The sequence below is a fragment of the Oryzias latipes genome, chromosome 22 (assembly GCF_053564925.1).
Source record: "Oryzias latipes strain Hd-rR chromosome 22, Olatipes_Hd-rR_3.1".
NCBI classification, from domain to species: domain Eukaryota; kingdom Metazoa; phylum Chordata; class Actinopteri; order Beloniformes; family Adrianichthyidae; genus Oryzias; species Oryzias latipes.
The window spans coordinates 24,259,187-24,272,004 of record NC_136258.1 but is presented as its reverse complement, the minus strand read 5'-3'; the positions used below and the strand labels follow the sequence as shown (position 1 = coordinate 24,272,004).

Genomic DNA, 12,818 nt, shown 5'->3' with positions numbered 1-12,818 from the left:
ACAAACAGAAAAAAAAGATAGAAAGGATATTAGTGTCAGCAAGAAGAGATCGGAATGACATCATTTAAACAATAAAATGATCATAATCTCTGGTGTGGCTCTTAGCTGCTAATCTCCCTGCTGCTACCAGATGAACTGGGCTAATTTGATGATGTGGTCATGATCCAAAACTGCTAAGCCTGACTCTTTAATCAGATTACCCTCAATGGTTTCATTTAGACGCCCCAAATAACACAAAAAAAGAAGCAGACAAAGGTCAAACGGAAATTAAATAAACCAAAAATGCAGCCTTTTAGTTTCTTTGAAGTTGGAGTGCAAGTTAAAAACAGCGTGATTAGTGGTAAGGAGACTTCATTAAACAAAATAACTAATGTTATGTGAGCGATAACTGACTAGTGGTACATGTGCAATGAAGAGATGAATCGCTGCTTTCCGATTCTTTCTCTTTATTTAGCAGTAGATTTTTATATAATATAAATATACAGAAAAACATAAATACATTAGATATAAAAGGCTCAAATATAAAATGACAGTACCTCATGTACAATGAAAATAATAAAGAAAAGTTGTTTAGCTTTTTTTTTTTTTCAATACACTGGAGAGTAGGCAAACTGCATTAACCCTTGTGCTATCCTAAGCACATACACATTGGGTCATCTAGACCCACTAGAATGTGCTCTGAACCCTTTTTCTTCAATGATTTGGGATCTTCATTGGTGTCCATGGATTACATGAAATCTTTCCACCTTTATCCACCTTTGTCATGATAGGAATGACACATCAATGCAAGGGTGGGGTCATAGGATAGCACAAGGGTTAACAAATGTCGGTGCGTGTCCACCTTAGCTAAAAAACATGGAAACAAACCGCAGTGAAATGGTGCCTGAAAGCAGCTGCGGTAACCGTCTTCTACCTGCTTTCACTCTCCGATACAGAACAGACATGCATCTCCTTTTTCTTGGCTCCTTAAGAGCCCCGGAGATAAGTCGTGTATTGGAACAAGGCTCTAATGTCACATCAGGAATGTCGTGATACAACTCCAATCCTCTCGGCTAAGTATTTAGCTTTTCTGCTTTCACAGCTGCTTGAACTGAAACCTCTTAAGATCACTTTTGCCTGAGCTTTGACATGTTCAAGTCCACACATACTGCATCTATTAAGTGTAACATGTAAACAGAAACCTGTGAACCACACCCAACCCATTTAGCTGGTGGCTGTGGATATTCGGAGTAGGAAAAACAAACAAAGCACAATATAGACACTTTCTAAACTAAGGCATTGAGGCATAATAGGCATAGAAATCATTGAAATGCATCAGTCAATAGAGACTAAACTGACCTCTGTCAGCGGTCACAATCCTTTGGTAAGGATGGACCCGCGTGTCATGCCGTCTCACTTTAGTAGCCATTGCACCTAGATCGTAACAGGTCCACAAGGTTAGAAACCGTTCACTTTGAAAAGGGGAAAAAAAAGTCATCTCTGACAATATTAACATTCACATTTATCATTTATAATGCTTGGATAGTACAACAAGACATAAAACATAATACAGATTATAGTACTTTTACACATCACACATGGTTCTTACATGTAGAAAAATGAAGTACAAAAAACATCTTAAAGATTTGTTTGGCATTTATAAATGCATAACTTAAGTACTAAAAGTCCACAGTGCTCAGAGATACGCTGGAATTCTTTGAAAAGGGGCAGGCAAAGGGTACAGACTCTAGAAAAATAATGGGATTCTTCCTGTGGGATCCAGCAGGAGCTGAGAGAAATTTGTCTCTCTATTTTGAAAGGCGGGGGAATCCAATACACTCTGATGGTAATTGAATAGTGGCAGACACCACCTGCCTCTCCCTCTCTGCTTCATTTTCTCACTGTGTCTCTCCAGGTCAATCTGCTCTCTGAAGGCAGAGGCTGTCATTTTCCCCCCTCCTATATTTGTCACAACTGATTTCCTTCTCGCGGGGTGGACGACGCGGCTTCACGTACATGACACAAGCAAACAGGACGCGTGTTGCTGCGCCTTCGACGCTTGCAGAAAAGCGAGTCGAAAAAAAAGAAACCCAGAAAATGAAGCTTCGCCAACCGTGAGAATAAAAATTGTTCCAGCGTCAAAGAGGACGTTTTGGCTCATGACTATGCAATTAAGCACAATACTGCGAGGAAGCAGATGGCCGGACGTTTCCTTCTTCTCCGAGAAGAGGAGATGCGGTACCGCATGCAGCCAAGCTGAGTCCGCGGGTGTGGGAGCGCGCCTTCCACAGGGCCCTGTGTTGCTGAAGGCACCAATCGATAGTGTGAGTAAATAAAAAGCACTAAGCTGGTGTAACCCTCGAGTTAAAGAGAGAGAAGCCAGTCGGCCGCCCCTGTCTGTTCTACACGTCTCCCAGAGGCCCCTCGGATAACACAGGTCAGCTAAAAGATCTCACTTGTATCTCCGGCTGCCACATGACGCCGCGCACAACCCTACAGGAGAACTGTGTCCAACACGGAGCGGCACGCCGACTCACTAAGCCTCTCGTGTGTCCATACGGGAAATGGCTTTACTTCGGCGAAGCGCAGCATATGGCGTTCAAGACAATTTCCTAAACTGATGAGCGGTCGTCTCTTTGGTTGAAAAGGCATTAAGCTTTAAGCACCACGGTGATTAAATATAACATCTATTCCCTCAGACTGAACTGTCGTCCTAACACAGAAACCAAGACGAATGTCAGGTACAAGCACAGGGGGCGGGGGTTCAACGGGGGGGTGAAGCTAAGACAACGGAGAGAAAGAAAACGGGGGGGGGGACGACTGGAAGAATTTAATGAACATCCCCAGTGGGAGTGAGACGGGGAATATCTGCCGGCATCAAGGCCTGCCTGCAGAGAACAGCACAGAGAAATGATTTCAAAAGCTGCAAGAATCCAAGGGGATCTGCCGGCAGACTGAATATGCCTTCAGGCCGTTGAATGAAAGGGTAAGAGATCATGCTGCACGTATGAGAGCGTGTTTCAGTTCACACTGAGCCAAGTCCTCCTATAAACCTTACAGAAAAGAGGCAATGTAAACCTGAGAGTGATTCCATTTGGCAAGAATGGGAGTGAAACAGGGAAATAACCTCGGCTACGAGCATGAAGACTCCCAACAGCCTAGCCCTCCCACCCCCCCACCCCCCCTGCAGTGTCCATAAGAGCCACATTGCTGGTAATCCCATCCCCAAGAGCTTCACCAGCACTTCCACCCTTTAAAGTTTTGATCTTCAGGTGGACATGACATATTTACCTTTCAAAAAGTCCTGACTGTGGCTCATGAAAGCTGCGTCCAGCACCCCGACACCGGGGTAAAACAAGCTGCCCTCCTGTCCAGGATGGCTAAAGTTGGTCGCTGTACCTGCTGCACCCATGCTCCCCCAGGCTCTCTTACCTAGAACCCCACTGTGCTCGATGGGGTACTCCAGCAGGGAGGTGTGTGCCAAGGCGTAAGGGTAATCATAAGGGGTGGTGTAGATTAGGCCAGCGTCTGGTGTCGGAGGCACCAGGGTGGGGGTGCCATTTTGCAGCATTGCAGCCATCTGAGTGGGCCGGATGAGGTTCATGATGGGCGCCCCGCCTGGTGTTGGGGGGCGGAGTGTTGGAGGAGGCAACACCTGACCTGTGGGGGCCGCTATGAGGCGGGGGCCCTGAGCGGCTGCTGCCGCTGCTGCAAGAGAGAACGCAAGGGTGGCTGCCATAAGCAAGAAAGCAAAGGACAGGTGTAGAAAGAAAGAGAGAGAGAGAGAGAGAGAGAGAGAGAGAGAGGAGTGCAGTGTGGTCGACCATCATCACAAATGATCAGTGGAGGGTAAAAATACAGGAGGGGGGGCAGAAGGGTGAAAAGGAAGTGACAGAGGGGAGGGGAGGAAGGGAGAGGAGAGAAGAGGAGCAAATTTAGTCCATGCAATGATCATGGTGATGATCCACAAAAGCCACATTTTGCTGCAAAAACCAAAACAGCCAAAGAAATAAAAAAATAAAAAAATCTAATGAAACAAAAAACCAACACCAAACCACAACAATTTCCCCCCAAAAGCTCTGGAAGCAAACCGAACCCCACAGCAGCTACACATTCATCTCATGGAGATGGCATCAGTGAAGTCTACGACACGCATGCCAGTAGTTTCACATTAAAGGAAAGACGATAAAAAGAATGCAGAATTCATGTTTGTGCCAACCTGGAGTCATTTAAAAAAGTTTGAAGAAATATCGATTGTGAGCAAATTCAGCAGTCAGTTTATGCTAAACTATGAATTAGCTTCCATACCTATTTCCTGGCGAGCGTGTCAAATAAATCACGCTCCTAAAAGATTTCCATCCCGACAAACAAAAAGCTTTTTGGAGTCGACTCTCAAATCAATAACTGTCTTGGGTTTCAGCCCACAGGGACAGATTGCACTCATTAGGGTTTTACTTTTAAAGCAGATTTTGTTGTTTTGATTTGGGGGTCAAAACCAGCATGCAGAGTTTGAAACTGCTAAAGAAAATATGATTTACAGACCGACATGCAAAATATGTGTGGGGTGCAGCGATGTGACAGCTTAAAGCAATAAAGAGGAGAATACATATGAAGGCTGCAGGGGAGGAGGGAGCATGGATGGATGTTGAAGGACAGATATGTGGAGGATAGAATAGAAGATCTTCTCACGGGCAGAAACTGATTGTTTAAGAGAGAACCAATATGACTGAAGAAAGTGTTGGTTAATAATGAGCAGGTTAGCGTTTCCTGCAGAAAAAGTGGGATTTCTTTTGTTCCTTGCCATAATAATCCCCGTTCGGCTTGTTACTACATTCTTCCGCTGGCTGAATTACAAAGCAGTCAAATACTCTGCAGTTTTCTATACGTGATCAAACAAAACTGCTGCCTGTGTTATGATCATCATCTGCCTTAGGCAGATATGTCAGTTAAGAGTACAAAGGCAATATGCAGATACATTTTTGTTTTAAAAGACAAATGACGAAAAAAATGACGAGTTTTTCAGGCTAAATATCAACAGAAACAATGTCCAACCGTCCTGTTAACCCTTAAACACCGGAGCGTCACTATTTGAGCAACTAAACTCTTCGAAACAGCTACGCAATTAACGAGATACCAGCAGATTCTGACATGAAGATAAGTGGATTTGCGCTTTACGTTGAGTGCGTAAACATTCCACTACTGTTAACTAAAGTTAAAGTACCATTAGCTGTCACACACCTAGGTGTGTGAAATTTGTTCTCCGCATTTGACCCATCCCTGGGGATGAGCAGTGAGCTCGGGAACCATTTGGTGGATTAACCCCCCAATCCAACTCCTTAATCCTGAGTGTCAACCAGCGGGGAGACATTGGGTCCCATTTTTAGAGTCTTTAGTATGACTCGGCCTGGATTCGAACTCACGACCTTCCAGTCACAGGGCGGACACTCTACCACGAGGCCACTGAGCTGAGTTTTCGACGCTTTTAAATTGTTGAAGAGTTATGGTAATTAGAAGAACATCAATGTTTGTTTTTGTGGCCTTTTGTTGATCAAGATATATTTTAAAAAATTTTAATCATTACCAGACAAAAAAAAAAAAAGGCAGTTTGAAACAGAGGTTGTTTGTGACACAGAAAATACGCTGGGAGGGGCAACAAGCTCCCAGCTCATAGCTCTCTACAATGGGGATGGGGGGAAAACGAGCAGGATGTAGTTTTCCAATGAACTACAGCCGCTCTGGAGAAACTTGGTCCTAAATAATGATACAGGTCGTTTTTTTTAACTACATCAAAAAAAAATAAAAAAATAAACAGCATAAATCGGAATTAAAAGACTACTGGGAATGCTTTTAAAAGGGCTCAAAAGATGATCGGAGTGGGACTTTGACGCCGGAGCTTCGCCATTCTTTTGACTACCGAAACTCTTTAACCGTCCACGCATTTCATTCCTTCAACTCCTGAACGGAGAAAAGAAGCCTGGCGCTGATACGTAGCAATGAACAGTGGTGAAGCGTTTACATCACCAACGCAAATTCTGCGAAATTCTGTGAAAAGCCGGTTTTCTCCCCGTCAGAATCAGCCGATTCACGTTGACCGCGTAAATAGTGGAAGAGTTCCAGTATGTCGAAGAGCGCCTTCTTCAGGTGGAGCCAGTGTTAAAGGGTTAAAGACCGGCGGTGTATAATTCTGAGTGAGTGTACTTTATGCAGAGACAGGATCTCTTCAGAACTGCAGTTCACTTACGTGTTTTGATATTGTTGTCTCTATATGTTCCATTAAGGATGGCCAACTCCATCAGCTGCATCTTCTTCAAGTTGTCTTCGCCCTCCGCCTGTAGAGAAGAAAGATTCAGGAGCAGAGAAAAAAAAGAAAAAAACGCCTTTACAGATCGTGTCTGCGAGGATCCCCATGTCAGTGTAAATGTTAGTCATAAAAGCACAATGGGGCAGCTGAGCTCTTTGGGTAAAAACACCTGTTGGATGGAATTCAGGAAAACAAAGATGGTGGTTGTTAAACGCTTTTGTCATGGCAGAATGCCTTAATGCTGACAGAGACATTAAATGGGAGAATATATATTCATAATCCATATCAGAATGATAATTGCTGTAATTTTCTTTACTCCCATGTGCGCAATCAAATACGCAATAACCGTCCTGGCTAATGTCACTGCTGTCAATTAATGTTTGGATAAATAAATACAAAAGCAGCAGCCACTGTCATTATCGCCAAATTAGAGGACTGAAATTATTCACGGAAAGCAATTAAGATAGCACCCCCCCCTCCTCCCACTCACACCCATTTATTCCTCTCCCCATGCTTTCCTGCGTTGCCTCTCCACCCCCAAACTCCATTTCCTCTGGAGCGACTGAACATTCAATAACCATGACAACACACAAGGTAGCACGTCATGACTCAAGCGGAGACTTTTCTCTGTTTATTTCCAAAAATCAAGACAGTGACCCCAGCTGACCTCAGGTCAAGCCTTAGTGAACTTTGATTTCATGGCTTCAAGCTGTTTCTGTGGTTAAAACAGTTACCAGTTTATGTTTTTGAGGTTAGAAATAAAGCGTAGTATTCAGCATAAAAACCACGGCAACACTTTAAAACAAACAAAGACATTTTAACTACAGACCTGTCGTTTATGCTAACCCCCCGACTGACCGTTGCTCCTCTAGAGTTACTTAATGTTTTAAAGCTGCATTTGATTCCCCGTGGGTTGTTGGTACCGAAGACAGTCGTATCTGAGGTGGTGCAATCATGATTCTGTAGAATGGGAAGCCAAACTGGCCCTCATCTTTGTCGTGTTTTTCCCCACAGACCAGAAAAATAGATCGTTGAGATTGGATCTGGATTTGTTCAGTCATAACTCCTCCCTTGCAATCTGTGCTCACCTGCAGCCTCAGGTGTAGTTCTTAGATTTTTTTGGAGGAAGTGAGAGGGAGGGGGAAAAGGTTTTCAGAAACCGCAAATCCTCAGAACTGCTGCTGTTCAAATAAAAAAAGTGTTAATGTGTGACTGATTTAGACCAAATCAAAAACAGGAACACTTGGACCCAACAAAACTGATGGCTGAACATCAAAATGGTCAATAAGCAATTAGTCCATGGCCAGCATGGACTATTAAATCCACCTTAAAAATATAGTAAATGCAGTAACCCTAATGTCAGCAAAAGTACACACAATATTGGAGAATCTGTCGGTTGTGCAGACAGAAATGTATGCAAACATACCAATCCTTGTCATTTTATCCCTTGAAAAATAATAAAACCTTGACCACAACAACTTTATATGACAACTAATTGAAAGAAGAGTCTGCAATAACTAATAATTCTTCTGAAACAAACATTTTTTTAATTGATTTGTGTCTCTAACTGGGTCAAGTAAACCCAGAACATTAAGTCACAATAAATCAGAGGGCTGAACGCTGGTTTTTCTCGTTTGTAGTGACTACAATGGATGAGGGATTTATCTGTGGCCCCCGTCACCGGAAAGCTGCATAAACAACAAACGCACTGCGGAAATCGCACTCGCCACAATTATTAATGAGCACAAAAGCCTGCTGTCTCCCTAGACTAACCTAGGTTAATTAATAGTTTTCTAAATTAATTGTAGGTCAGACTTAACATTGCAGCAATTCCTCAAAAACAGCAGTGAAAATCAATAACTGAAATTATAAATAAAAACTAAGGGGAGTTTTTGTCTGATTTGTTTTCACCAGAACTACTTTAGCTATTATTCCTTGGGTGACAGGAATATTTAAAGGTTTGATCCAAGAGATGCAGATGAGCACAAATGCATGCTGGGTAAATGCTGCAGCTTTTGCGTGTTGCTGGGTTTGTGGGGGGTTATGAGGGTACAGAGTAGGAAGGAGTCCCCAAACAGCCAACTCTGAATTATATTCAAGCAGATGGCAAACAAGGAAAAGCTCAGGTGAAGCGGTTAGAACGGAATGTGTGTGTAAACCGGTGTATTTTTAGTGAAGAGACGCCGGTGGAGCTCATAATCTTCCTGGAAATTCTATTTTTCAGCTGCAGAATAAACGAAAGCATTCATTGTTCTCTTAGAAAATGACAGCAATATTTACACAGTGGGAAAAGCCACACAGTAACATCACTCAAAATGACTGCATAAAGTTTGAAAGACAAAAAAAAAGAAAAAGGACAAAAGATGGCGCTGCTGATAACGCTATGGAGGAGCTGGAGCAACTAAATGAGCCTCAGGTAGAGTGGTTCTTCCCTTCCGCCATAAAAGCTGGAATAAATCGATGGTGAACAGCAACTGGGAGAGCAGTTAATAGTAAAATGCTGCTTCACTCAAGGTATTTTTACAATTAACACACTCCTCAGCCAGCGTGCACAGCCCATAATAAAACATTAACTGTGGGAAAGCCACAGCTAGTCTGCGTGTAGACAAGCTGTAAGTGTCTGCAGTAATCTAGCTGCAGGAATACCCCGGGGAGGAAGAGCTGCTGGATTACAGAACGAGAGGAGGAAGTTTTCACTTATCCCTAACATTCACACAAGTGTGTATGTAACACATTCACACACCCTTGTGCTGCTGTCTATCAGTTTAAAAAAAAGCCACTCAATGAAGCTGCTCTATCCACAAGAATCAGATTCGATCAATGAGGCCTATTTGTGAAATCAGCAGAGCGGTAAAAGCTATCAGGGGCAAGCAGGACAGAGGGGTGAGGTAAGGGGGGAGGGATGAGCCGAAGTAGGTGAGTCGTGTCTCGCCGCCTCCCTGACAAACCCGCCATGACGTACGTCATCTGATGCATGAAAACCCATTGGAATGCTTGGCACTGCTGAGCCAAAGTAGGTTTTTCTATTTTCCTTTAAATCAAATCAATGGGATGTACAAAAAAACATGAAAGAGGGCAAAATGACCACCAACACAACAACACCAAGCCCTTTAAATAAGTCTAAACATTTCTCTGAAAAAACCACAAACTCGATTCTTCTGTGCTGGACAGACATTGATCGCATAGGCACTTTACTATACATACATGTACAGCAGTGCATACACATTTAATTCAATTACAATTCTTTTTTTTTTTTTTTTTTTTTAAATGTAAGAAGAAAAACTTTACCCATAGAAAAAGACTTGCATACGGCTTCAACAAAATGAAGTCAGTTCAGTGGCCTTTTTAGGTTATGGAGGTCGCCATGTTGGAGCCAGACGACCCCAGTAAGCAATGAACTGAGGCGGTCTAAGCCAACATTTTAACAGCAACCACTCTCTCCAATAAACAGTGAGATTGTTAGAATGCCACACCCCTTCCACTTGAAAGTGGGCTCGGGAGAATCTGTCAATCAAACATTGGACGTGGGGGCCAGCAGGCACCACCGACTGTATAGGAGGCATCTGATTGGCCGGTTTATGACTTGAATAACCTGCATGACAGAAGATTGTGAAAAAAATTTAGGATTAGCAAGGGTATGCTAAAAAAAAAAAGGTAACCAAGCAAGAATGGTCATAGTAATAAATATAATGAATGGGTAAAAGCCATTTCTGTCTATAGAAGCCTATAGGATTTTGACTGCTTGGAACCAGCACCGGTACTTCCTGTTTGGAACGCCAGGGGGAGGGGTCACTCAGTCCAGTTTTCATTTACAGTCAATGGTCTAAACTGTGAAAATGACGAGAAATGATCAGCCAGAAAGGATGGTTTGACAACAAAAAGGTTTGTGAAGTGGATGCGTGCTCGCTCAGATGGAGGGACGGAGCATCTCTGTCACACACTACTGATTTTGTTTAACGGGGGTGGGGGGTTGTTGAAATAAATCTGGATCTTAACTCACTCAAGAGCCAAATTTAATCTTCTTCTCCAAAACCATAGCAAGCGGCTGGACAAAGCTGTAGAAACATTCTCAGGCCTTTGATGGAAGAACAGGAAAGGAGCTCAAGAACAGGCCAGAGAGGAGTGAAAGGTGGAAGGAGGAGGATGGAAGAACTGAACAACATGAGACAAAAAGAAAGACAGCGTAGTAAAAGCCAATTTGTCTGCTCCCGTGTGGGCCGACACTGGCTGAGGCCTACTTTCCTTCGCTGGCCTCACTGCCAGTCATGAGAAACAGGCGTATGCACACATGTATGCGCACACACACATCTTCGGCCTTCGCCGGGCAAAGGTCAGACTCTCTCCAAACTACTCCAATTACCTCAGCAGTAAACACAGCCTGCCCTGGCTGTCTCTTGGGACACATGGGGGGGGGGCTGTATGTGTAGAAGTGAGAATAAGAAGGGAGGAAAAAAAACTGAGCAGAGTGGAGAAAAGGAGGTGATATAAGGAGCTGTGGGCAGGGAGGAGCAGATGACTTCATGTAGTTGGGTGGAACTGGTTGTGGCAGCAGCTGCTTTTTCCCGCCTGCTCCCTTCCCCTCCCTCTTTCCCCTTAATTCCTTCCCAAACTTTAACATCTGGAGGGAAACGATTACTCTTCCCAAGCTGTCAAGATGACTTATTAACAATTTTCACAGTTTTCAGAAGCAGAGGGTTAGAGGAAGGGGAACACCGAGAACGTTTCGGAAGATTAAGAACATCACTGCTCCAAATAAATAACCAGCAAAATATTCATTTTTACTCAAATCCACCAAAGCAAAGAACCCAGATAACGGCATCAAGGAGCACCACAAACATGACGCCACTTTTCTTTCTAGAAGCAAACAGAAAAAAATAGAATTGGAAAACAAAAATCTGCATACTAAACGACCATTTCCTTTATTACTTTTTTTTACTTTACTGTCACAAGGGAAATAAAAGACTTATGCACATAAAACAGAATAGACAAAGTGCTTTTTTTAAATGCATAAATCTAATGTAAAGTGGAAAACATATATATTTAGAAGCAGTTTAACAAATAAGCATGTGCTGCACTATAGCTGCTTATAAATGTTGTTTTCTTTCTTCTGCTTGGATCCTGAACTTTTGTAAACATATCTGTCCATCAGATTACAATCCAATTTCCTGCCTCCCCCTCCCCTTTTTGCTGTCTTCTTCTTTCACAACCCCCTTGTGAAGTCTCTGTATTCTTTACTCAGACACCTCTGTTTGCAGCGAGCCATTAGTCATGCTAAACCACCGACACGCCAGCTCATTAGCATAAAACTGCAGCAGAATCCAGTCAGATTACTATGAAGGTATCGCAGTGGCCCCGCCCCATTATTTAGTCAATCACACAGTTTAGTGAGGTACAGTACAAAGTGTCAGATTACAAAGCGAGGAAGTAACCTGTCTGTTAATAATTCTGTTTCTACAACATGTAGGAGCTCACAAGTGCTAACGCCATTTCATTAGTGACAACACTCAGACGAGCATTTAGTTTGGAAAGATTTTTTGGATGCATGTTAGCGGAAGTTTTTAAAACAAGTCATAAAAAAACAACTCCAATTTCCACAACGGAATTTACTGAAAAACGAAGACAACAGAGATTCAACTGTTAACACTTTGATCCCTCTTAAGGTTCAAAGCCGAATCAGTTTGACAAAATTCATATTTAAAAAAAAAACTAACAAAAAAAGATGTTTCGTTTTACTTTCCAATAACCTGGTCCATTAATTGGTCAACTTAGTGGCTTCTCATGGTGGAAATGAGCCGGTAAACTGACAGATTTCCACAACACTGCAGACGTACCGTATTTTTCAGACCACAATTCGTCCTTTGAATCCTTTATAGGGCTGTTCCATATGAGGAAAACTTGCAATATGCGATAATAGCGATTAATATTATAACTTGCGGTATATGAACATATAGCAAAACAATCAAAAAAACATAATTTTCATTTCACTGCAGCAGTTTAAAAATTAAATTCCAAATGATCCCCATCTACATAGGAGACGAGCATCTAACATAAAAGGGCTTCATCTGATTGGTCTATGATGGAAAGGAGTCCATTCGATTGGTCAAATGCGTAAAGGAATTTCTTTGTTTCGTTAAATACTTCAAGCTGCTATAAGATTGTTTTACCATATTTGAGGTAACCATTGATTGTGATTTTCGCCGTATTTTGCTATATGCATATTGCACAGCTTGATATTGCGATAACGGTAAATTTACATTCTATTGCGCAGGCCTGACCCTTCATTTTGATTTTGAAAAATCAACGCCTTATGTTTGAACTCTGGTTGTGCTTAATAATCTCAAACTGATTTTCTGTGGTAGTCGGCGCTCAGAAATCTGTCAAAATGTTTTCGTACGACTTTGGTTAACTACAAAGGTGGACCGGTTGATGGATTGTTGGAACGTTACGGCTACTGTAGTCAGGAGCCTGGCGGAGACAACCATACTGTGCTTCAACATAATTTATTTTAAATGTGAGAGTATAGTTTAGTATTTCATGT

The 12,818-nt window shown here is 42.5% G+C and overlaps 1 protein-coding gene across 8 annotated transcripts in view; it reads right to left on the bottom strand.

Moving 5' to 3' along the window:
• qkia (QKI, KH domain containing, RNA binding a) overlaps nt 1-12,818 on the bottom strand; it is a 72,465-nt gene that overhangs the window by 5,446 nt on the left and 54,201 nt on the right. The window contains exons 5-7 of one of the 8 annotated variants that reach the window (XM_078940476.1): nt 6,221-6,308; nt 3,271-3,687; nt 1,339-1,413 (exon numbers count right to left, since the gene is read on the bottom strand). In XM_078940476.1, coding sequence (XP_078796602.1) covers nt 1,339-1,413; nt 3,271-3,687; nt 6,221-6,308 — 580 coding nt within the window. Of the gene's footprint in view, nt 1-429; nt 1,414-3,270; nt 3,712-6,220; nt 6,309-12,818 lie in introns of those variants that run through there. The other 7 variants (XM_023951536.2, XM_023951541.2, XM_023951539.2 and 4 more) reach the window with 7 other exon arrangements.